The 25,778-nt window shown below is 33.3% G+C and overlaps 2 protein-coding genes and 1 long non-coding RNA gene across 4 annotated transcripts; 2 read left to right on the top strand and 1 right to left on the bottom strand.

The window, feature by feature from the left end:
* The first annotated feature begins 580 nt into the window (after positions 1-580).
* Positions 581-3,023, top strand: LOC128285277 (uncharacterized). Of its 2 annotated transcripts, XR_008275744.1 has the most exons (3): positions 581-686; positions 1,635-1,707; positions 2,810-3,023. It is a non-coding gene; the product is annotated as an uncharacterized LOC128285277 (long non-coding RNA). The 2 variants fall into 2 exon arrangements; XR_008275743.1 differs by lacking the exon at positions 2,810-3,023 and having other exon boundaries at positions 1,635-1,812.
* A 13,622-nt stretch (positions 3,024-16,645) lies between these two features.
* LOC108479077 (uncharacterized) lies at positions 16,646-17,258 on the top strand. The gene has a single exon (XM_017781498.2). It carries the CDS (start codon positions 16,751-16,753, stop codon positions 16,946-16,948), a length of 198 nt encoding a protein of 65 aa, XP_017636987.1. The 5' UTR covers positions 16,646-16,750; the 3' UTR covers positions 16,949-17,258.
* Positions 17,259-19,490: 2,232 nt separating this feature from the next.
* Positions 19,491-23,155, bottom strand: LOC108479845 (F-box protein SKIP14-like). The gene is made up of 2 exons (XM_017782664.2): positions 21,389-23,155; positions 19,491-20,499 (listed from the first exon to the last, which is right to left on the bottom strand). The coding sequence occupies exons 1-2, from the start codon at positions 22,307-22,309 to the stop codon at positions 20,035-20,037; spliced, it is 1,386 nt and encodes a 461-aa protein (XP_017638153.1). The 5' UTR covers positions 22,310-23,155; the 3' UTR covers positions 19,491-20,034.
* Between the last annotated feature and the right edge of the window lie 2,623 nt (positions 23,156-25,778).

Genomic DNA, 25,778 nt, shown 5'->3' with positions numbered 1-25,778 from the left:
GCCTTCTAAGCCTGCTTAGCACTTATGTGTTTCAGCCATTCTTCGGCTTCCGCTTAGCACTTTTGTGCTTTAGTTAGATTTCGGTTTCGCATCACGATGTACTCAAACCGTAAGTCGCTCCTTAAATTGACAAGTCAAGAAGTCGAATTGTAACGTGGAAAAGAAATGTAAATAATGTTATCATTATTTTGAGCTCAATTAAGTAAATTATTTTAAAATGTAACGACCAATTTTACCGCTATCAAAAAGTGTATTTTCGGTATCCGCTTTTGAAAATGGATTCGTAAATATTTATTAAAATATTTACGAAGTCAATTGAGTGGTTAATTAGAGTTTAATTAAGTAAATTTAGTTTAATTAAGAGTAATTAGGAAAAATGACTAAATTGAATAAAGGATGAAAGTTGAATTGTAGATTAAAAGAAAATGAAGAGGACCAAAATGGAATTATGCCATTTGTCCTAAGTGAGATGACATAAACATAAAAATCTGAGATTTTATGTGTTAAAATATATATTAAATTATTATTATATTATAGTATATTATATTATATATTATACTATATAAATAAGTAAAGAAACATAAGAAACAGAATAAAAGCAAACGAAACAGAGAAGAAACAGGGGAGAAAGAAAGAAAGAAAAAGAAAAAGGAAAATTTGGGTTTCAAGGCTCAAAGTTTAATTTGGTAAGTCAATTAAGTCATTTCTTCTTAAATTTTGATGTTTTAGAAGCTTTGGAACAAGACTTTGATGAAATTAAGTTGATATTTTGAGAGTTTATAGATTTTCAAGTATAGTTCATGTTGAATAGAATAGTGAATTAAGGGTTTAATTGAGTAAATTTCAAGCTAGAATTGATAATAGGATCAAATTGTAAAGTAAGTTATAAGTTTTATGTTGAAGGGACTAAATTGATGAAATTTTGAAATTAGGAAAGTATGCTGGAAATTTAATATTTAAATGAGAGTATGGATGAAATTTTAATAGAAATAAAGTATAAATTAAGATAGAAAAGTAAGTGAATTTAGTTAGAATTAAATTGAAATTAAAGTAAATCAACATTTTGTACTAAGACTATTTTGAACAGCAGCAGTAGTCTAAGTTTGAAAAATCACCAAAAATTGTATAAATTGAATTAGAGGATGAAAAAATATGAAATTAAATATTATTGAGTCTAGTTTCTTATAGAAGAAACAATATAAGCAATTGAATTGTAAATTATGAGATATAATGAATTTTGTGAGACAAGGTCAGAATGAATTCGGGTTCCCCTGTTCTGACTTTGGAAAATCACCAAAAATTGAATAAAAATAATTAGAGGCTTAAAGTTATATGTTTAGAATCCCTAATGAGTCTATTTTCATTACAAATCAACAAGAATGTTATCCGAGTTCTGTACTGTGAGATAATTTATTTTTAGTGAAGAAGGGACAAAACTGTCAGACAGCAAAATAGGGGTGAATTTAAAGAATAAACTGTACTTAATGGCTGAACCAAAAATTCTGAAAATTTTATTGTAAGAAGATTTGTGAGTCTAGTTTCAGGAAAAATTAGCGGATCTTAATTTAGAATTCTATAAATCAAGATATGAATTAGTAATGTATTAATGATTATGAATTGTATTAATTTCGTAGTCAATGGTGGTACCAGAAATCTTGGCTAAAAAAGGACAAGACAAAGTCAACGGGAGTTAGCTCGAAAATTACGGTTTGTATTTCTATAATCCGAACCTAATACTTAATTGTTGAATTTATTTCTTAATATGTATATTAAGTGTTTTGAAGTAAGAATTATTGTGTTTTGCAAATGAAATGGATTGATATAGTATGTGATGAATTTATTGAATTTATATTGATTGAATTACGATATATATATAGATATATATATTGAATATTGAATATATATTGATTATTTGAATTGAATTGAAATATAAATTGTTTGAAAATTTTAAATATGAGATTTGTGATATTTGGATATTTGTTATTGAAAAGTGAATTGAATTGTATTAAATTATGAATTTATGTGATTAATTAAAATGTGTATTGATTAAAAAATTGAAAGTGAATTGAATACCCTATTAATAAAGATCGGGCTGAGTCGGATATAGTTGGCATGCCATAGGATTGGAAGTGTTCAGGATTCTTCGACCTCGAGTCGATGAGACACTGGTGTCACTATATTTCTTGGATAGATTCGATGAGGTACTGGTACCAACTTTACTTGGCTAGGCCGATGAGACACTGGGTGTCAAATATTGCTTGAACTATCCGATGAGGCTTTGGGTGCCATATTGGTGTGTTTGGTTGGATCCGTATCCGCCAAGGTCCGAGTCTTGTTAATAGGGGTAAATAAGTGAAAAGATAAGTCGAGTGAATTTGATTGATTGAGCTATTGGAATGAAATGAGAAATTGAATTGAGAATTGAAATTGAGATATGAGATTGAAAACATGAACCAAAAGGTTCATGAAATGAGTGAAGTTCAAATGGATGATGATTGATGATAGAATGAATTAAAATGGTATATTGTTAAGAAGTAAAGTGTGAAAACAAGTGAATTGTGAATATATTGTATAGAATTTATACGGTAAGTAAATGAAAAGAATTGAACAAATATGTTATTGTGTTTGTTATATGACTTGTATAGAATTTATATGGTAAGTAATTGAAATTTTATCTATAAAACAAATAAATGAATACTTAAAATTGTTATTGTGATTTTAAGTTTAATTGTTATATTATTAAGTGTTCGGATTATGGAAATACCACTGAGTATACCATACTCAGCGTACGGTTTGTTTCCGTGCGTAGGTTTAGTAAAGATAGAACGTTGAATCAGCATCCCAGTTCGATCCCGAATTCATTAAGGTAAAGTGTGTTAATTATTGGTAATGGCATGTACCTAGGACGTTTTATGAGAGTCATTTAGGTTGTAGATATACTCATGAAATGAGTAAATTATGGTTGGCAACGGTATGTAGTATGAATTTGAAATTTACTAAAAATTCGTAGTGATTCTAAATTAGTCCCGAATTGAATTTACTGTTCATATTGGACCGCGAGGGCCCATTAAAGGGACAACATCTTAAAACTAGGATGTGTGTAAATATTTATTTTAATTAATGACCGAAATTGGACTGTACTGACTGGTAATGTCTCGTAACCCTGTTCCGATGACGGTATAGGGTTAGGGGGCGTTACATAAAATGAGATTATGATTTACAGGATGAAAGTAACTTACTTGAAACGTCCATATGATTTGAATTTTTGAAACTAATATTGGTAAGGTTTATGGTTTAAGCCGACGAACTTACTAAGCTATAGTTAGCTTACCTGTAATGTTTATTGCTCTTTGTAGATTAACGGGAGGGTCAGAGGATCGGATCATCACACTCAAGTCACACTATCTCGATTTTCAGGTAGATTTGTTATAAATATTTTAAATGGTTTATATGGCATGTATAGGAGCTGATGTGAGTATGTTTTGTTTCAACTCATGAATATATTAGTTAAGTTAATATAAGTTGATATATGATATGAATGGAAATTAATTAAGATGTTTAAATACTACTTGAAAGTATGAATGGATACAATGTTAGATAAAATAAGGATTAGTGATATTGTTATAAGACGAATATGATTTAGATGAAGATTGTATTTGTTGAGTTGTTGTTGTGTTGAGTTAGTTGCAAATTTGAAATTGCAGGGAAGGTTAGATGTTTCTAAAGGGGTTATATTGAATTTTTTTTTAAAAAATAATTATTATTATTATTATTATTATATTACGAAAAATTTTCGGAGTACTTGAATAAGTCCCTATTCATTTATAATACATGATTTAGGCCTCGAGGGTTCATAAAAGAGACTTAAAGATTTAATTTTAATATATTTGTCGTTTATTCATAAAATTGTTTGTAAATTAACCAATATGTTCGGTAACGCCTCGTAACCCTATTCCGACGACGGTTTGGGATTAGGGGGTGTTACAGATATTTACTACTAGGTATCGATATCTTAGGGAGAATATCGATACTCAAGTAATTTTTCTTTAGGCATGTATCAATATCTTGGGAAGGGTATCAAAACCTTATTTTGATACTTTCTATGAGGTATCGATACCTTAGACATGTTTTCAAGTCGGTCAGGCTCAGGTCAAAAAGACCTTACCTAAGGTTTGTGTAACGCCCCAATTTTCGGGAATTCTGTGAATGTTGGCATAGGCTTAATTATGTTAGTGGGCCTCTAGAAGGCCCAAGCTTAAGATAGAACCCGATAATTTTAGTTAATTTTTGTTCCATAAGAAAAATGGGGTGAAATTATGAAATAGGACCTATGTGAAAATGTTTGAAAATGCTATAGGCTAAATTGAAGTGGCCAAATAAATAGGAGTGCAAAATAGGAGGATTTGCATAGCAAACCTCCCATTTTACATGAAGTGGCCAGCCATCATGTTGTTGTAGACAATATGAGCACTTGATATCCATAATTCATGGTACAAATTGATAATGGGTTAGGTAAATGTTCCATGATAATGGATTAGGTAAATATTCCATGATAATGGGTTAGGTAAATGTTCCATGATAATGGTTTAGGTAAATGTTCCATGATGGGCATTTCATGTCTTTTGTAATAAAGAATTAAATGGATGAAATATGAAATTTTATTAAAAGAAAAAGGGGTGAAAAGAACAAAGTTTTGTCCATCTTTGTTCATCATAGCCGAAAGTTAGAGAAGAGAAAGGAGAGGAGAAAGCTCTTGAATGTTCGGTCACTTGGGAAGAAAATTGAAGGTAAGTTCATGGTAGTTTGCTTCTATCTTGATGTTCATAAGTTCTTCTTGATTCTACCTTAACTCTTGAAGCATATTTTGGTTTTAGTTGTGTTGTGAGCATTTAGTCATGAATTAAAATGAAGGAAATGGTTGTTGTTTCATGTTCTTTTAATGAAAAATGGAAGATAGGTGAAGTTGAGCCAAACAAATGAGCATGCATGTGCCTTAGATGCTAAGGGGAAAAATCGGCTAACATGTTGTGCTTTAAAATGATGAAATGGAGATTATACTTAAGTAAAATCATAGATATGTGATGATTGATTGGTGATATACATGTTTAAATAACAAGCATGCAAGTTAGGTGTGAAAGAGTGATTTGGTAATAAATCTGCTTAGGACAGCAACAGTAACGTGACTTTGGAAAATCACCATAAATTGTGGGAGATGAGTTAGAAGCTGCATAAATTATTTAATTAAATCTTAATGAGTCTAGTTTCAAATGGAATAAACAAGAACATATTTTGAATTTTGTACAATGAGAAATTTGATTCGTAATGAAGAGTGGTTAGATTAGTCAAATAGTGAAACATGGGAAAATTTAAGAAAAATTTGGTATTGATTGGCCATACCAAAAATTCTGAAAATTTTATGGATAGAAGATATATGAGTCTATTTTCAGGGAAAATTAACGGCACTTGATTTGGAGTTTCGTAACTCCAGTTATAAATAATTTAGTTACTGTTGCTCAGGAAGACAGCTTGCAGTGAAATTATGATTATGTGGTAAACATTGACAAAAAATTGTTAATGAGTTGCTTATTGTTTTCATATAAGCTTACTATGATCTGTAGGTGTGGTTGGCCGAATATTGTAAGGGGTTAATACGTAGTCTGTATTTGAATAGTTATATTAAAGTGTTAGTAATCCAATTGTAGGCGGTTCGTGTGTGGATCTCGTTAGCATATCGTCGCAAACAGGTGTGTAACTAACACCCTCTTATAGACTAGATCGGCAAAAGCCGAAAAGCCGGTATTTTGAGATCTTGCAAGTGTGCTAATGCTCATGAGATTAATAGTTTGATGTATATGGTAAATTAAAGTGATAAGACTGCAGAGTGCGTGATTCCGTGTATTTCGATGTTTTTGGGCTTAATGGGCCAAAAACGGGATAATGGGCCAACGGCCCCAAGTCGGTAAGAAAATGCGGTAAGTGTTTCTGATCGTATGTAAATGGCTATGATATGCATGAAAACCTTAAGAATAGTTAAATTACTTGAATACCCCTATGTATGGAAAATTACTGTTATACCTCTAGGTGCAAAATTACTGTTATACCCCTAGGGTTAATTTTGACTGAAAAGCATGACGATCTGATTCTGTATGATGTATGCCATGATTATATATCTGTTGCATGGGGACATGGGTTATATTATGGAGGAAGCGTCCTGGTGGCTATGCCACAATTATCTAATATGGTGGCTCTACCACATATATCTGTTCTGGTGGCTATGCCACGATTATCTGATCTGGTGGCTCTGCCACATATATCTATTTTGGTGGCTCTACTACAATATCTGTATCTGGTGACTTTGTCACAATATCTGGCAGTCTCGCTGCGATTTCTGTGGTGTGTAGAGGTTAGGTGGGTCGAGTAGTCTCTCCACATGGTGTAAGGCTGGTACGGGGGTGTTATGGATGAATCTGGGTTGGGTTTCTGCATAAACATGTAATATCTGTTCTGTTCTGTTATGGGCCTATGGGCTTTATTCTGAATTTCTATTTTGGGCTAAGGCCAACTTATTCTGTCTCTGTGGGTTGAGCTGATTTAGACTATGGTTGGGTTATTTTACACACTGAGTTTCCCCAAACTCACCCCTTTTATTTTCATCCACGCAGGTAATCCCCAACCATAGTGGGCTTAGAAATGTGAGGGAATTTGAGTGGCTACCCGCTCAAAGTTTGATTTTCTTCCGTGAATGGACATCTTTTATTTACGTTTGAAGTTTTGGGTTTTAAATGTAATAAGGCCGCTTAATTATTTTTTATGGTTTTAATATGTTTTACTAAGATAGGTATTACTTATTTTAACTGTTGAAATTGGATAGCTTTAGGGCCCGTTTTCAAAAACAAAAATTGATTTCAAAATAACACGACAACAAGTAAAGCTTCCGCAATGAAAGTATTTTTCAAAATTAATCACTTTTCCTAAAAATGACTTAATTAAATCGGTTTCCTAGAAATATCATGACGTTAAGGTGTGGCAATGGTGGTATGCATGTCTAGGATTGGATCCGAATGGAGCTTGGTACTTAAGCAGTCTGATGGACTCACTACCTCTTTTCCGATTTCCTACCTGGTGCACAGCTTTCATTCACTTTAACCTATAATGAAATTATCTTTTAAAACACTAAGTAAGTTTTTCTGGATCAACAATATAAAATGTTTTGAACGTTTCGATGTGGCATGTCAGATCCGGTCATAACGTTTGGGCTGGGTTTGGGGTGTTTTATTTAGTGGTATCAGAGCCTAAGTTGCAACAACTCGGCTGTGGAATGGGTTTACAAAAAAAAATAAAGATTTTCAAAAAAACAAAAAAAAAATTATAAAGATTGCGAAAAATGCGATTTTCAAAATTTAGATCTTTAGAAGGTGGCATTCCGAATCTCCGGCCCAAGCCTGTAAGTATTACTCGAACTTTTCGAATATTTTCCAATTATCTGTCTGCATCAAACCCTATTAGGATACTCTAGATAGGATGATACTGAAACCATAGGAAAATCTGATAAGAGACTGAAACTGTAGCTAGACTTCGATTCTACGAAAACAAACTCTGAACTACTGTTTGATTCATAAAACATCTGTAATAAACACTGGAATATTAATTGATGCATAAAAATTTGTAATCAAGATAATACGATATGAGTACAAGAGGCCGTGGATGGAGCCGAGGAAGTGCTCGAGCGAAATCTTCGTCTTCGAGACATATGCAGGCGATGGATGCACTGGTACCACCGGCAACAGAGATAAAGTCTCATGACCGCGGTGCCGAGGATGATGCCCTGTCACAGGCAATGCTTCGTGTTCTAGAAAGGGTTGCCAGGGCAAGTACGGGCAATGGAGTTCGAGGATCTATTTCTGAATGACTTCGGGCTAACGGAGCAGAGATCTTTAGGGGTGTGTCTGGTATCGCCTCGAATGTGGCAGAATATTGATTAAAGGCCACAGAACGGATTATGGACAACTTGGACTGCTCTGAGGAGATTGTGAGTGGAGTATCTGTACTAAGTCCTTTAGGTCACTCGGTTAGGGTAGACAAACTGTATAGGGATGTACCCTTAGAAACTCAAGGTAGGATTTTCCGAGATCGATGGAGTTACTGTTCGAGAGTTTGATCTCATTTTGGGAATGGATGGCTTGTTAAGCATAAGGCGACCCTGGATTGTGCTGCTAAACGAATGGTGTTAAGGACCACAAAGGATGAGGAGGTTATAGTGATAGGTGAGCGAAGGGATTATTTGTCCAATGTGGTGTCGGCTTTAAGAGCCGAAAAGTGGATTCGGAAAGGTTGTGAGTCCTAATTGGCATTTGTAAGTCAGTCAGAAGAGGAGGGACTGATAGTGGATAAGGTTAGGACCGTAAAGGAGTTCCAAGATGTTTTTCCGGAGGAGCTTCCAAGATTGCCTCTGAAATGAGAAGTTGAGTTTGGAATAGATTTGTTGCCTGGAACGGCGCCCATGTCCATCGCACCATATAGGATGGCACCAAAGGAGTTAGTGGAGTTAAAGGCTCAAATTCAAGAGTTGTTGGATAAGGGCTTCATTAGGCCAAGCGTGTCTCTATGGGGAGCACAGGTGCTATTCATGAAAAAGAAAGATGGTACGATGCGGATGTGCATTGATTATCTCCAGTTGAACAAACTGACGATTAAGAATAAGTATCCACTGCCAAGGATTGACGATCTGTTCGACTAGCTTAGAGGAGCTTCTGTATTTTCCAAGATCGACCTTTGATCTGGATATCATCAGTTAAGAGTCAAGGAGGCAGATATCCATAAGACGGCATTCAGGACTCGGTATGGTCATTACGAGTTTCTGGTTATGCCATTTGGACTGACGAATGCTCTTGCAGCATTTATGGATCTGATGAATCGTATGTTCCAACCATTTTTTGATCAGTTCGTAGTCGTCTTTATTAACAATATCCTGGTATATTCTGAAACAGAAGCGAAACATGATGAGCATCTCCAGATAGTCTGCAAGTGTTAAGAGAGAAGGAACTCTTTGTGAAGTTCAAGAAGTCTCGAACTTTGGTTGAGGAGGTAACCTTCTTAGGACATGCGGTCTCTCTTGAGGGATTAAGGTGGACCTCGAAGATTGAAGCAATTTTGGAGTGGAAGGCACCTAGGACGGTGTCAGAAATACAGAGTTTCCTAGGACTGGCAGGATACTACAGAAGGTTTGTGGAAGGTTTTTCTGTTATGGCAGCACCCCTGACAAAACTCATAAGGAAAGGAGAACCGTTTGTATGGACTGAGAAGCAGCAAGGAGCTTTTGAGAAGTTAAAGAAAGTTCTGACTGAAGCACCTGTGTTAATTTAGCCGGAGTCTGGGAAGGATTTTACTGTGTACAGTGACGCATCACACGTGGGTTTGGGCTGCGTGTTAATGCAGGAGGGTAAGGTGGTTGCATATGCATCATGACAGCTTAAACCTTACGAAGGGAACTATCTTACTCATGATTTGGAGTTGGCGGCAGTGATATTTGCACTTAATATTTGGAGATATTACTTGTACGGGGAGAGGTGTATTATATATACAGACCACAAGAGTCTTAAGTATTTGTTGACTCAGAAGGAGCTGAACCTTAGGCAAAGGAGATGGATTGAGTTGCTTAAGGATTATGACTGTTCGATCGAGTATCACCCAGGCAAGGCTAATGTGGTAGCCAATGCTTTAAGTCGTAGAACCATATCTGATCTGAGAGCAATGTTTGCTCGTTTGAGTCTGTATGATGATGGCAGTTTATTAGCTGAATTGCAAGTAAGGCCAACCTGGGTGGACCAGATTAAGGAAAAGCAGTTGGAAGATGAGTATTTGGTTTCTCGTTTTCAACAAGTTAAGGAAGGGGAAACTTCTGAGTTCGGTTTAAATAGTGATAGAGTTCTGTGTTTCCGAGGAAGAATTTGTGTTCCGAGGGACTTTGATTTAAGGCAGACAATATTGAAGGAAGCTCATGGGGGACTATGTGCCATGCATCCTGGAGGGAACAAGTTGTATCACGACTTGCGAGAATTGTACTGGTGGCTTGGACTTAAACGAGAAGTAACGGAGTTTGTAGGGAAATGTCTGACATGCCAGCAAGTGAAAGCTGAGCATCAATTACCCTCTGGACTGTTACAGTCAGTGAAGATACCACTTTGGAAGTGGGAGAGGGTAACCATGGACTTTGTGAGTGGGCTGCCTTTGACACCATCAAAGAGAGACTTGGTGTGGGTGATTGTGGATAGGTTGACCAAATCAGCCCATTTCATACCTGTACGTACTGACTTTTCGCTTCAAAAGTTAGCCAAGCTGTATGTGGCGGAGATTGTACGACTTCATGGGTCCCAGTTTCGATTGTCTCTGACCGGGATCCCAGATTCACATCTCGATTTTGGAAAAAGTTGCATGAGGCGTTGGGGATGCGATTGAACTTTAGTACGGCTTTCCATCCCCAAACTGATGGTCAGTCAGAGAGGGTTATTCAGATTTTGGAGGACATGTTGAGGGGATGCGTGATTGACTTTCGAGGGAGTTGGGAGGATTACTTGCCGTTGGCGAAATTTGCGTACAATAACAGCTACTGTGCGTAGTATTCGAATGGCACCGATGAAGCAATGTATGGACGAAGGTGTCGTACACCTAGTTGTTGGACCGAACTAGGAGAGCGACAAGTTCTTGGACCGAGTTGGTAGGCGATCATCGAGGATAAGGTCGAATAATTAGGGACCGGTTAAAAGAAGCATCGATAGGCAAAAGTCGATATCTGATTTGAAGCGTAAGGAGATTGAGTACTCAGTAGGTGATATGGTCTTCTTAAAGGTTTCTCATTGGAAGAAGATATTAAGGTTTGGTAAGAAGGGCAAGTTGAGTCCGCGGTTCATTGGGCCTTATCGGGTTTTGAAGCGAGTAGGCGCAGTGGCTTATCAGTTGGAATTGCCTCCAGAGTTAGACAGATTCACGATGTTTTCACGTCTCCATGTTAAGGCGTTATCGTCTTCGACCTCGCTTATGTCCCGCTAGTTGCGTAAATTAAAGTTCGATCGATTTGACCTTTGAGGAGGAGCTGTGCAAATATTGGCTCGAGATGTTAAGGTTCCCAGAAGGAAATCTCTCCGTTAGTGAAAGTACTTTGGCGTAATCATGGAAGGAAAAGCTACTTGGGAATCGAAGAGACTATCGTCAACAATACCTCAACTAGTTGGATCGTAAATTTCGAGGACGAAATTTCTTTAAGGAGGGTAGAGTTGTAACGCCCCAATTTTCGTAAATTCTGTAAATGTTGGCATAGGCTTAATTATGTTAGTGGGCCTCTAGAAGGCCCAAGCTTAAGATAGAACCCGGTAATTTTAGTTAATTTTTGTTCCATAAGAAAAAGGGGGTGAAATTATGAAATAGGAATTATGTGAAAATGTTTGAAAATGCTATAGGCTAAATTGAAGTGGCCAAATAAATAGGAGTGCAAAATAGGAGGATTTGCATGACAAACCTCCCATTTTACATGAAGTGGCCAGCCATCATGTTGTTGTAGACAATATGAGCACTTGATATCCATAATTCATGGTACAAATTGATAATGGGTTAGGTAAATGTTCCATGATAATGGATTAGGTAAATATTCCATGATAATTGGTTAGGTAAATGTTCCATGATAATGGTTTAGGTAAATGTTCCATGATGGGCATTTCATGTCTTTTGTAATAAAGAATTAAATGGATGAAATATGAAATTTTATTAAAAGAAAAAGGGGTGAAAAGAACAAAGTTTTGTCCATCTTTGTTCATCATAGCCGAAAGTTAGAGAAGAGAAAGGAGAGGAGAAAGCTCTTGAATGTTCGGTCACTTGGGGAAGAAAATTGAAGGTAAGTTCATGGTAGTTTGCTTCTATCTTGATGTTCATAAGTTCTTCTTGATTCTACCTTAACTCTTGAAGCATATTTTGGTTTTAGTTGTGTTGTGAGCATTTAGTCATGAATTAAAATGAAGGAAATGGTTGTTGTTTCATGTTCTTTTGATGAAAAATGGAAGATAGGTGAAGTTGAGCCAAACAAATGAGCATGCATGTGCCTTAGATGCTAAGGGAAAAATCGGCTAACATGTTGTGCTTTAAAATGATGAAATGGAGATTATACTTAAATAAAATCATAGATATGTGATGATTGATTGGTGATATACATGTTTAAATAACAAGCATGCAAGTTAGGTGTGAAAGAGTGATTTGGTAATAAACCGCTTGGGACAAAGAAAAAGAACGTGACTTTGGAAAATCACCATAAATTGTGGGAGATGAGTTAGAAGCTGCATAAATTATTTAATTAAATCTTAATAAGTCTAGTTTCAAATGGAATAAACAAGAACATATTTTGAATTCTGTACAATGAGAAATTTGATTCGTAATGAAGAGTGGTTAGATTAGTCAAACAGTGAAACATGGGAAAATTTAAGAAAAATTTGGTATTGATTGGCCATACCAAAAATTCTGAAAATTTTATGGATAGAAGATATATGAGTCTATTTTCAGGGAAAATTAACGACACTTGATTTGGAGTTTCGTAACTCCAGTTATAAATAATTTAGTTACTGTTGCTCAGGAAGACAGCTTGCAGTGAAATTATGATTATGTGGTAAACATTGACAAAAAATTGTTAATGAGTTGCTTATTGTTTTCTTATAAGCTTACTATGATCTGTAGGTGTGGTTGGCCGAATATTGTAAGGGGTTAATACGTAGTCTGTATTTGAATAGTTATATTAACATGTTAGTAATCCAATTGTAGGCGGTTCGTGTGTGGATCTCGTCAGCATATCGTCGCAAACAGGTGTGTAACGAACACCCTCTTATAGACTAGATCGGCAAAAGCCGAAAAGCCGGTATTTTGAGATCTTGCGAGTGTGCTAATGCTCATGAGATTAATAGTTTGATGTATATGGTAAATTAAAGTGATAAGACTGCAGAATGCGTGATTCCGTGCATTTCGATGTTTTGGGGCTTAATGGGCCAAAAACGGGATAATGGGCCAACGGCCCTAAGTCGGTAAGAAAATGCGGTAAGTGTTTCTGATCGTATGTAAATGGCTATGATATGCATGAAAACCTTAAGAATAGTTAAATTACTTGAATACCCCTATGTATGGAAAATTATCATATACCTCTAGGTGCAAAATTCTTGTTATACCCCTAGGGTTAATTTTGACCGAAAAGCATGACGATCCGATTTCGTATGATGTATGCCATGATTATATATCTCATTGCATGGGGACATGGGTTATATTATGGAGGAAGCGCCCGGTGGCTATGCCACAATTATCTGATCTCGTGGCTCTACCACATATATCTATTCTGGTGGCTATGCCACGATTATCTGATCTGGTGGCTCTGCCACATATATCTATTCTGGTGGCTCTACCACAATATCTGTATCTGGTGACTTTGTCACAATATCTCGCAGCCTCGCTGCGATTTCTGTGGTGTGTAGAGGTTGGGTGGGTCGAGTAGTCTCCCACATGGTGTAAGGTGGCACGGGGTGTTATGGATGAATCTGGGTTGGGTTTACGCATAAACATGTAATATCTGCTCGCTCATTATGGGCCTATGGGTTTTATTCGATTTCGCTCGGGCTAAAGCCAACTTATTCTATCTTTGTGGGTTGAGCTGATTTAGACTATGGTTGGGTTATTTTATACATCGAGTTTCCCAAACTCACCCCTTTTATTTTCATCCACGCAGTAATCCCCAACCATAGTGGGCTTGGAGTCGTAAGGGAATTTGAGTGGCCACCCATTCGAAAGTTTGATTTTCTTCCGTGAATGGACATCTTTTATTTACGTTTGAAGTTTTGGGTTTTAAATGTAATAAGGCCGCTTAATTATTTTTATGGTTTTAATATGTTTTACTAAGATAGGTATTACTTATTTTAACTGTTGAAATTGGATAGCTTTAGGGCCCGTTTTCAAAAACAACAATTGATTTCAGAATAACACGACAACAAGCAAAGCTTCCGCAATGAAAGTATTTTCCAAAATTAATCACTTTTCCTAAAAATGACTTAATCAAATCGGTTTCCTAGAAATATCATGACGTTAAGGTGTGGCAATGGTGGTATGCATGTCTAGGATTGGATCCGAAGGGAGCTTGGTACTTAAGCAGTCTGATGGACTCACTACCTCTTTTCCGGTTTCCTACCTGGTGCACAGCTTCCATTCACTTTAACCTATAATGAAATTATCTTTTAAAACACTAAGTAAGTTTTTCTGGATCAGCAATATAAAATGTTTTGAACGCTTCGATGTGGCATGTCGGATCCGATCATAACGTCTGGGCTGGGTTTGGGGTGTTTCAGTTTGCCTATTTTCTAAATGGGTTTTATTTTTTTGTCCAATCTTATTTTTCATATCTATATTTTTGTCCAAACACTTCCACTTTTCAAATGAATTTTCTTTCAATTAGTCATTAATATTTTCTTCAAAAAATTGGATTAAAAGAAATTTAAGCTGTAGGAACAATTATCTAAGTCAAGCCCTAACTTGAAAACGAATGTCAAGTTCAAACTCAAAACAATACATTAACCCTTATTTTTACTTCTTCAATTGAAATATATTGGGTAAAAATATCATAATAATTCTTGTACTATATTTTGGATTACATTTTGGTCCATCTACTAAAAAAAGGCAGAGTAATCCTTTTATAGTAGAAGAAGTAGCAAAATATTTTCTCCTTTAAATTTGTTCATTAAATACTTCTGTTTGGTTTGTATATAAGGCCAAGGGCGAAGCTAGGAAATTTTTTTAGGGGGCCAAAATAAAATTTTACTTTTTAATAGTTTATATTTTTATAATTTTTAAAGAATTAAATTAAATTTTCATAATTTTAAGAGGAGCCAAAGTGCAATTTTACCTTTACTAATTTAAAATTTTCTAAAGGACCAAAACAACAATTTTCTATTTTAGAGGGGCTGGGCCCCTACCAACCCCCCGAATTCGCCTCTGTATAAGGCATAACAACAAATTTAATCCTCAATCATTATACACAGAGATTTCTTTAGTAAAAAAGAGCATTGCAAATTAATAAATGGAATGTACTAGAAGAAAGCAAAGAGGAAGGCTAAAGTAATTATAATGGCCCGAATGTTAGTGTTGTCAGAAAATGCAGTTTTGAGACCCCATTTCCTAAAATCAAACCCTTAAATATTTACGGAGTTGTATTATACATTAATTGAATTTTGGATAGGTAAGCTTACCGAATTAGTGATTTATTAAAGTTTAGGGTCTAAATTATAAAGTTCAATGCTCATAGATTTTTAATTAAGAAAGGAACTGAAAACCCAAATTGTGATTAACCTAAGGCCTAAAATAGCAATTAGTTATTTGGTTATTTAAATTGTTTTAAAATAAAACTTTGTTATTAAATAAAAGTAAAACAATTATATATATAATGAGATAGTGGAAGAAGATGAACATTTCCATCATCTTCTCCGCTTGAACACCGAAACAAAAAGAAGAAAACCTAAAAGAAAAGTTTGAAGCCTTCCACGTTGATTGTTAAATTGTAAAAGTTTTAGCAAATTACTATTGTTAATTTCTTGAAGTTTTAGGTACTAACTTGATAGATTTTAATATTAGAGGTGAAAAAAGATTAATTGTAAATTTAATTGATATTTTTGTACAATAAAGACTAAAATGCATAAATTGTGAAACTTTCTGTAGAAATGAGAAATAGGAAGTCCCTAATGAATTATGATGAAATCAGATTTCAATTTGGAGTTATAGATGAACGCAATTTGGAGTTGTAAAAATGAGAAATGAGTAGTCACTTATTTCTAGATCCTTATTCATCAAATTGGAGTTGTACAAGATTACTTTGGTTATAAGTCGATGATCTTACTCCATTTTTGTCTGATGAGACATTAGATGTCAAATTGGTGTGATGGTAGGATCCATGTATCCGTTTAAGTTCGGATCAAGTTAATAGAGAATTAAAATGTGAAATAGATTGTGATATTCAATATAGTTGTAACAGTTCGAAAGTCACTACAGTATGAATGTAGTGAAAAAATTGAGATTTTGTTCTCGATAAGGTAAAATAAGGAAATAAAGAAAAATGAAAGTAATAAAAAGGAGAAAGTTGAGTGATGTCAAAGAAAATAAAATCAAGAGGTATGTTAGGATATATTAATTTAGAGTAAGGACTAAAGTGTATATATGAGAAAAGTTAGTGGCTCAAGTGTAAATATCTAAAATTTATGAAGTTAAAGTATAAATATGGAGAAGTTGAAGAATAAAATTTAAATTAAGTCAAGCTAGGCAGGATTTTTGGAAGCCAACACTCATTGAATACTAATAGCAAGAAATTAGATGTGTTGTTATTTTATATCTTTTGTGTTATAATTAAATATGTTAATTACAACTAATAACTCTATTTTTTTTTTATAATGGCTGAATTTGGCATTTTGCTTAAGCCATTGAATTCGGACAACATGGATTTCGGGAAGAAAAACAACAAACAAATATTGTTCCCAAAAATAACTGGTTTTTTTGCAGTCAACTCTGTAACACAAATTTCTTCTAAAATAACCCAATATGAAAAGGTCAAACAAAAATGGTTGTTAGTCACCCAAAAATAACTAAGTTTTGCCAAACTCCAGTCAAGGATTAGGTTAAATAAATATAAAAGAGCAGTTAAGCAATAAACAAGAGATCTGAAGGTAAAAACAAAGAAAGAAAAAAGAGAGAGATGGATTCTGGGTTATCATGGGCTGATCAGTGGGACACTAATCCTGATCCTTCACCAGCAGAGCCTGACAAGAAGAAGAAGAAGAAGAAGAAAGAGGAAGGTTCCACCAAAAGCAAGTTTAGCAAGTCAGTGCTGAGTTTCAAATGGATTAAAGAACTACGTAAGAAAGCTGAGCAAAAAAATAATGACAGCAAATAAGAACATATGAAAACCCTATCTCCATGGATCTTTCCAAATTTTAACTTCAACTTTTACTAGAACTTTTATATTCTTTATTGCTCTCTCTCTTTTTCTTTTTTCATTTTTTATCCCTTTCTGGTTCAAGAATGAGATTTATGTGAACAAATAAAAAAAAAATCTTGTTTTCATCTTATATTGTTCATTGGGTAAATTATATATGAGTTTTTATTTATTGGATATTAATTTAAGTGTAATATAATTATGTTTTCAAAGGATAAACAATATGCTCGTTGATGAGTTTATATATGAAACTTGAGATTTATGACTATGAGCGCTTTTTTTTTTTTTCACAGCAGGAAAAATCGCTTGGGACGTTCAAAGGGATTTTTATTTTAAAGGCTAAATTTTTTTTGTAGTTCCACCCCACTGTTTTAAATTTTTTAATCATTTAATTATAAAAATTATTTAATTTATCATATTTTATCTTTTTATCACAAATCATTAACTAAATAACGGAAATATGATTTGATAGTTATAAAAGTTAATATAATAATAAATTTAACTTTTAAAATTCACACATTTGTGTTAAGCTAGTTTTGATTGTAAAAAAAAAAAAAAAATCTTCAAGATTTGTGTGATTTGATTAAATTCTAAAAAAATATAAAAAAATAATTTTAACCTCGAAATTTTAATTTTCAATTTTTCAATTTTTTCTTTTTCTTCTCCATTTCTCTTCTTTCTTTCTATTGTTATTCATGAAAACCGAAAATCCAAAATTTGGCGGCCAACATCTACGACAACCACCACTCGCTAGACATTGACCGTTGACCACTAGTTTAGTTGCGCTTAAGCCCAAAACACATCCTTAAATTCACTTTCTTCTTCTTTGTTCCCATTCCAATTATTTAGCTTCACCTTCCTCTTTTGAAGTAAATTGGTTTCAATTTTTATTGATGACATGATATTATTATTTTATATGACATTTTAATAAATAATATAAAATTTATAAAATTTAAACATTTAAAAGTCATAAATAAAAATTATAATTCTAAAATTACGAAAAGAAGTTCTTCAATATTTTAAATTAATATATATATAAATTCTCAATAAAAATTTTAAAACTTTCCAATATTTATGAAAAAAATTAAAATTCTTCAATATATATATTATTAAATATATAAGATAGTGTGTGTATTTTTTTCGATAAGTAGTCTTAAAAATCACATGTGTATCTTTTTTAAATATTTTATTATATTTTATAACATATTTGTCAACCCCTTAACCCTACTTATAGAATCTAAAACTCCACTAGTACATAATTTTTCTAAATACATTAATGATTCTTTACATTTTTTCATATTTTTTCATAAACAATTTTCATTTCTTTTAATTTGAATGTCTGTTTTTTTTCATAAATTTTGGAATTGTTTACTTTTTTTTCAAGAAAGAATTGTTTTTTTTTAAATCAGAAAAATCTAAAAGTTTTACAATTGTAGATTTTTTTTTAAAAATCAACATCCTCATTATCTTCTTTACAGCATCCTAGGTTCCTTCCTTTGTTTGCTAGGATTTACCCTCCAAATCATATCTTCTTGTTGTCGTCGATGGGGAAATAATACTTACGCCTGAACTAGAGTTGGAAAGATTGGAAAAACCCAAGCTCTTGTTTCGAGAACAAATTGTACACCACAAAGCAAAAGGAAAGAAAACTTGGATTGAATGTGTGGTTATAAAAGAGAATACAGAGCTATGTTTTAGCATTGATAATGAAAGGGTATTGCAAATAAAGCGATTGAAATGGAAACTTAGAGGCAATGAAGGGACGGATTGAAGTTGATGAGGTCTCAATTCAAGTCTGTTCGGATGTGTATAGTAGATTTCATGTTTAAGTTCGAGAATGAAGGCTTTGAAATCCTTGAAGAGAAAATAGTGGGTTTTTTCAACGAGAGCGGTGACGTTTTGTATCATCAAAGTTCAACTAGTGTTAACGTTACAGTGAAAAAATATGAGGAAAAGCTTGTTGATGATTGCTAACTTTGACGTCTTTTGTTTCAACACGAGGAAGCTCCTGCACAATGGACTGGGCAAGCATTGAGCACTCCCACTACCTCCTCTTTGTTTGTCTATGCCTAGAAACAACATTTTTCTTTCATGCTGAATTTTAGTTTCTCGAAAATGGTATAGATATGACGAATTAAAAAAAAAAAAAAAAACCTAATGTTTAGATTTTCTTTAAAAAATTGAGTTTTTTTACTTGTATATTTTGAATTTTTATCCTTTATATATATATTTAAAGATTTGTAAAATTATATATATAAATTTGTGTTATGACACAATAATTGATACATAATCATATTTTAACAAAATAACAAAAAAAAGAGACAAAGGTGTGATGAAATTATCAATCTAGACCCAAGAAAAAAGAGGTACTAACTTGGGAAACTAATTTCATTTTTATAATTTCAAATTATTTGCTTACAATTCAATGACCAAGACTCTCTAACTAATTTCTTTTTCATCTTCCAGCAAGAACACCAAATATAATAAACTAATATAACACTTTTAGCTCTAAAACAATAGTAGTTATTGATGAATGATGATAATTGATGTTAACCATTATTTTTAAAAGGAGACATCAAACAAGTAGTTTCCAAGTAAAACCAAATAGATGACAAAATAAATGTTGGTACCCCTTTAGTCTACAGTGGAAAATTTAAGACAAAGCAATAGTGACTTCAGTTTATCTGTTATTACCCATAACTTTTATTTCATAACAATAAGTCGAGATGTCATATACCGCTGCTAGCAGAAAAATCATGGCCTGCCGTGCAAACTGCTACGCAGCAACAAGACTGATCACAACCAAATTCATCCTGCAACAGAGGCCACAAATATTTCTCATTCTACAGTAACAGCTCATGTTCAAGTAGGCAAACTTCCATTTTCCACGTTATTCTCCACAACACAGATTCCAATACAGAATAAAACTTCTTAGGTCATTTCCCACCAACTTCAGTATTGACCATCCACAAGCAAACCCAAAAATGCCAATGAAGTGCCCAATGCCAACCATAGATGCAACACGAGGTTTAGCAATTTAGACATCAAGATTTTATTTGTACCCTCCAACAATCTGAACAAAGCAACTCCAGACTAAATGTTTCCTCATACTCACCATCATTAATGCACCGGCCACACTGGATGCACCGTGGTATGCAAAGAGTGCATCCCCTGCATAACTGAGCGGTATGGTCTTTCTGCTGACAACCCTCTGCAGGACAATCATAAACAAGCCTCACGTTCTCGCATCTCAGGCACATTTCGATATCAATGGCACGATCATCTTCACACACATTTCTTCTGTTATAAAAATGTGGCTTGTGCACAATCTGTTGAATTTGGTTGTCCATGCCCAATAACAACTTCAGCTCTTCAAAATGCTTCTGTGTTACACCATACACCCCAGCAATCCTCAAATGCTTCACCCCTTGTCTGCCCACAGACTTCAGAGCCTTTAGGCTATTCAAAATGCCCTCAATACTTAGTCTTGTACATCCAGGTACACTCAACTACAAGGATAAAATATTCAGTAGTTTACAACACAAAAGAAAAAAAAATAGTATCTAAATATAAAGATGCAAAACATATAATAGACAATTAAAATATTTCCTAATCACAGCTAATGAAGTTTAATACCACTCTATCAAAAAAAAAAGAAAAAAAAGCAGACACAATAATGAAATTGCCAATTTAAGTTTGAAAAGTGCTTTGAGAGCTAAATCCAGGAACACCAGACAATATGGCAATTATTTGTTTGTTTCTTCCAAGCCTAAGGTTTTTCATGCACTAGAAAAAAGCACTCAAAAGAGGAAGAAGAAAAACCTAAGTATATCATTGCATTAATATGCAATCTCGGATTTTGATTTAGTGTTAGGCAACAAAGCATGTTGGCCAAATAGAAGTTAAACATTAATTTAAGAAAGCTGAAAGAAACTTTCACCAGTTCAATAAAAACATTGGACCTTGACATATAGCAGAAAAACATAAGCAAACTAACCTACAGCAATCCTCCTTTCTTATAAGTCATTAGGGGAGATACTATTCTTGGTTCTAAATATCTACAAATCATGACAGAGTACGCATTTATCTTCTAGTAGACATGTCTAAAGCTTCTTAGGATTTAGACTTCAAGTAACAGTTTTCTAAAGCAATCTCGACAATTGGTGGCTTCACAATTTAAGAAAATCAGAGAGTAGCTAGCAGTATCATTCTGCTGAAATAGTAAAATATTAGTCATATTACACCATTATTCTCGTTTATATTTATATACTCCTTATCTGCATAATATGGTTAACTGATATGCAAGGGCATCAGCAAATATACCTACAACTTGGTACCAATACAAATCAAGATTCAGAAACTGACGGGAGAATAAAATTTCCAAAGCAACATACTAACCTTGACTAGCTTTGGATTTTCTTCAACCACGCACTGAAGGCCCTCATCGGTAATCCTTTGGCAATCTACCAGACTCAAGCATTGTAAGCTACCTTGAGCCCTCCTTGTTATTTGTAAAAGAACATCATCAGTTAGCTTATCGCTTAGTGGCTGATCAATGTGAATATTCCTCCATAAAAGGGGATCATTCTGAACTACAGATCGCAGTGACATACAAACACTTTCAACAGCAAATAGATCCCGCAGACCCAGATAACCAAAGGCAAAACTCAGAGCTTCATGAGGAGCTCCTTCATGTTCCTCAGAACAAACCTCACAATCCTGAAATTCGTCATTTTCCTGATCAACAGAAACCATATCTTCATTCCCAAAACACAAAATGCCCTGTGCACTATGAGCTGATCCAAAACCAGTATGATCAGACACATTCCCTCTTTCCTTTGCCTGAGAACACACACCAAGTCCACCAGAAACACTGCCTTTACATTCACCAGGAAATGTTTGGAACCACATTGAGTTGTTCCAAATAAAGTTCAATCCAGCAAACAACTGATGACTTCCATCACCTGTCCCCACATCATCTCTCACATAGCCACCATAATCAACCTCTAAATCCTCAAGCCAACCTGTTATTGCAGTGAAAGTAGAGGTGATATCCATTCCAAATGGATCCGAGGGCAAAAGATCAATAATATCATTGGAAACAGGCTCGAGAGAACCAAATTGACCACCGCTTTTGTCCCTACCATAATCAATGCAATCCTCCCTTTCGCAATTTGAGTGCCAAGATTCCAAATACCCATCTCCATTCTTCTGTGGGATACCTTCAACAAGGTAACCATTCACGATTCTCATAGGAGAAACCCGATCTTCAGTTAAATGAGCAGGAATAATAGGCCGATGGGAAAAATTCAACGTCATGGTTCTATACCGTATATACAACCAATTCCCTTTCTTCAATATATACTATATAAAAATTTTAACAAAAAAAAAAATTCAACTATTTTATTTTTTATTTGTTTAGGAGGGTTACGAAAATAGCTAAAAAGAAGGAAAAACGATGGGGAAAAAAAGAAAAAGAGAGGGAATTTTGAGGAGGATATAACCTAATAAGAAAAACCCTAGATTTTGGATGGCAAACTAAAACAACGCACCAAAAATTTCAGAGTTTTTCTTGTGTTAAAATACCTAAACATCGACTACAATCCCAAATATGGGTAAACAAAACCGGTGGCTTAACCTAATTTCTGAATTCACACACAGACACACACACCAAAAAAAGAATCAAATAATTCTCCAAATAATTTCTTTTTTTTTTTACTTAATATAAATTTCTTAAGCTTATAACCCCTGAACACAAACCTAACCTAAACTACGGTTTACGACGAATGAAATAGGTCAAAAGAAACTATACAAAAGGAAAATGATAGATCAAAGAAGAAAACCAGGAATAAGCCATAACCAAATACCAAATTAAGATTACCACCAAAAGATAGATTCTTCAATCCCAATCGACAGAAATTATACCAAAAACTATCGCTTCGCTTCGAAAAACCTCATGGAGACAAAATTGGAAAGTTTTCTCTTCTTGTTTTTTGTTTGGTGGTTGAGAAACTGAGCAACTCGATCCAAGCAGACGACTAGGAAGAGGTGTTTTTCCGCGGAGAGCGAGAAAACGAGAGAAAGGAAACAGAACTGAGAAATAAGTAAGTACATTATATTCGTATAATTCCTTATTTGGCCCTCCAACTTAAAAAAAATATTTAAGTTATTTATCTATTTTTCACTGTTTTTAGCCTTTAAACATATTTTTTTCAAATTATTTCAAAATAGATAAAAATTAAAGGAAAAATTAAATAGATGATTATAAAATTGGAGAAACAAAAGATCATTATGCCAATTATTTTATTATTATTCTTTTGGAGCAGTAGAAGGATAAGTAGGAGGAAATGGGACACGGCGAAATCGGTGACATTTGGCTCGAAGAGCAAGCCATTAATGTTATGCAGTTAATGGACAGTGTTAAATATAGTATAAAATTTAAGAATTTTATTTATTTATTAATTAAAGGTAAAAGGAATTCCTCAGTCTTTTTAATTTTAAAATAAAGTAAATTAGTTTTTCTTAAAAATTAAAATAATTTGATCTTTATCAATTTTAAAAGTAATAATTAATGATAATTAATTACGGTGTTAACATTTTTGATAATTTTGTATAATTTTAATTAGTATAAAAATAAATTTAGTTCTCGATATTTATATATTTTATTATTTTGGTCTTAATTTTAAAAATTCAGCAAATTTAGCCTCAACATTTATATAGTTACAAAATATTACGGGTTAAATTTGCTAAATCATGACCAAATTGATAAAATATAAAAATTATGAAAGTAAAATTTGTTATTATACCAATTAAATTTATATAAAATTGACGAAAACATTAACGTTATGATTAATTGTTTTTAATTTAATTTTGACGAAAAATTAAGTGTTAAAAATAAATTAAAATTTAATTATTAAATTTAAATTATAAAATTTATTTGGTACATTATTTAAAATTAATTATGAAATATAATTATATTATTTAATAAATATATTTTATATATATATTCTACATTTCTATCTTTCATTTGCAAACGTTTTACCTTATTCTAAACTAAAATCAAAACTTTTAAACATAAAGTTTTATAAGATAATATAATAAAATAAAAATTGAGTTAATTGAAAATACTCTTGAGTAATTTTTACCTATTTATCATTTTCATAATTTTTGTAGAAATTTTTTATTAAATTATTTTATTTTGGATTATAAAACATATGTAAACTATTAAATCATTGAAAAAATTAATTTTCAATTGATTTAATTTTTTTAATGGTTTATCAATCAAGGTTAGTTTTGGTTAAAAAACTATGGGATTTTAATATTTTAAGTTAAAATCTCATTATTTGTATATTTTATTTTAGGTGTAAATTTGTATTTCATAAGTTTAATATAAAAATACAAAAATAAAAACATCTTCATAGTAATTTTTTTAAAACATCTTTATTTTAATATTTTTAAACTAGTTAAATTGGGCTCGGTATGTAAAATCGGGTTAATGGTCCAACCGGTGGCTAGATCGAATCGATCAGTCATCATCGACTGGACCGAATCGTTCGGGTGTCAGACTGGTGTCGAGACTTGCATCACCGCATACCAAAGATTTCGGTGGGCTGCGATAGAGGCGGTTGGTTGTCGGTGGTTGAACAGTAGAAAAGTCACACTCCTATTTGGACTTTACCAGAAAATTTGATTTGATTAATTATTCTAAAATAATATTATTTTAATAGTTTAATATTAAATTAAATTTAATACTTATGTTAATAGTATTTTATTAATTTAATATTAAAGTGATTATTTTAATATTAAATTTAATTTAATGTTTAGATAAACATTTTATTATTTTAATAAGATTTAATATTAAATTAATATAATATTTAATCATCGTTGAACTCTCTAAACTATCCCTATATAAAGAGAGCATTGGGTCATTATTTACATACACTTGAATTCAATAGAAAGTTGTAGAGAGAAATTCTCTTCTCTGAAGATATTATTTCAGAAAATTTCTAAAGATATTTTTTTGATTTACAATTTGACCTAAAAATTTAAAGAAATTGCAAAATTACCCCACTCGTAATTCTTGTGAAAATTTATCTGATTCAAAGCGAGCCTACTCTTGGCAAACGTGAGCTTGAGGATAGCAAAGAAGACTACTCAGTCGAAGCGCTCATCCTAGACGAATCGAAAAAGGTACAATTTTAATTAAGTGTTTATTACTTTAGATATCACAACTAAGATCTTGTTTTGGAAAAATTTTAAAACTCTAGTTTTTCCCTAAATTTATTTTCTACTACGTTTTCCAAACCCATTTTTTCCAACAGTGGTTTATAAGATGCAACCAGCAAGATCACTTGACCTAGATTCTTTTTTTTTTTTTGTGAAAAGAAAAGAAGAATTACATCAATTACATAAAGGTACCATTAACTTTATCTTTTTGTAACAATTCTAAGATTTCCATAGGAGCTTTGTCAAAGATCTGCAAAGTTGATTTCCAATTCAGCCTGAACTTAGCAAGGCGGTCTGCCACCAAATTATGTTCTCGCAGAATGTGGATTATCCTCCACTGGCCTTCTGATTTAATGATTCGTTAAACTCTTCTAAGCACAGTAATCCCAAACTCCTCCATTCCCAAATCATTTAAGGCTTGGATAGCTTCAAGACTATTAGTCTGAATAATGACTCGTCTCAATCCTTTATTAAGTAGCAAAAGGATCCCATTAAGGATGCTCCAAACTTCGGCCTCAAATGGTGAACAAACACCTAAGTATCTGCCGAATCCCATAATCCA

Source organism: Gossypium arboreum, chromosome 12, assembly GCF_025698485.1.
Source record: "Gossypium arboreum isolate Shixiya-1 chromosome 12, ASM2569848v2, whole genome shotgun sequence".
NCBI classification, from domain to species: domain Eukaryota; kingdom Viridiplantae; phylum Streptophyta; class Magnoliopsida; order Malvales; family Malvaceae; genus Gossypium; species Gossypium arboreum.
This window is presented reverse-complemented; position numbering and strand designations above follow the sequence as displayed.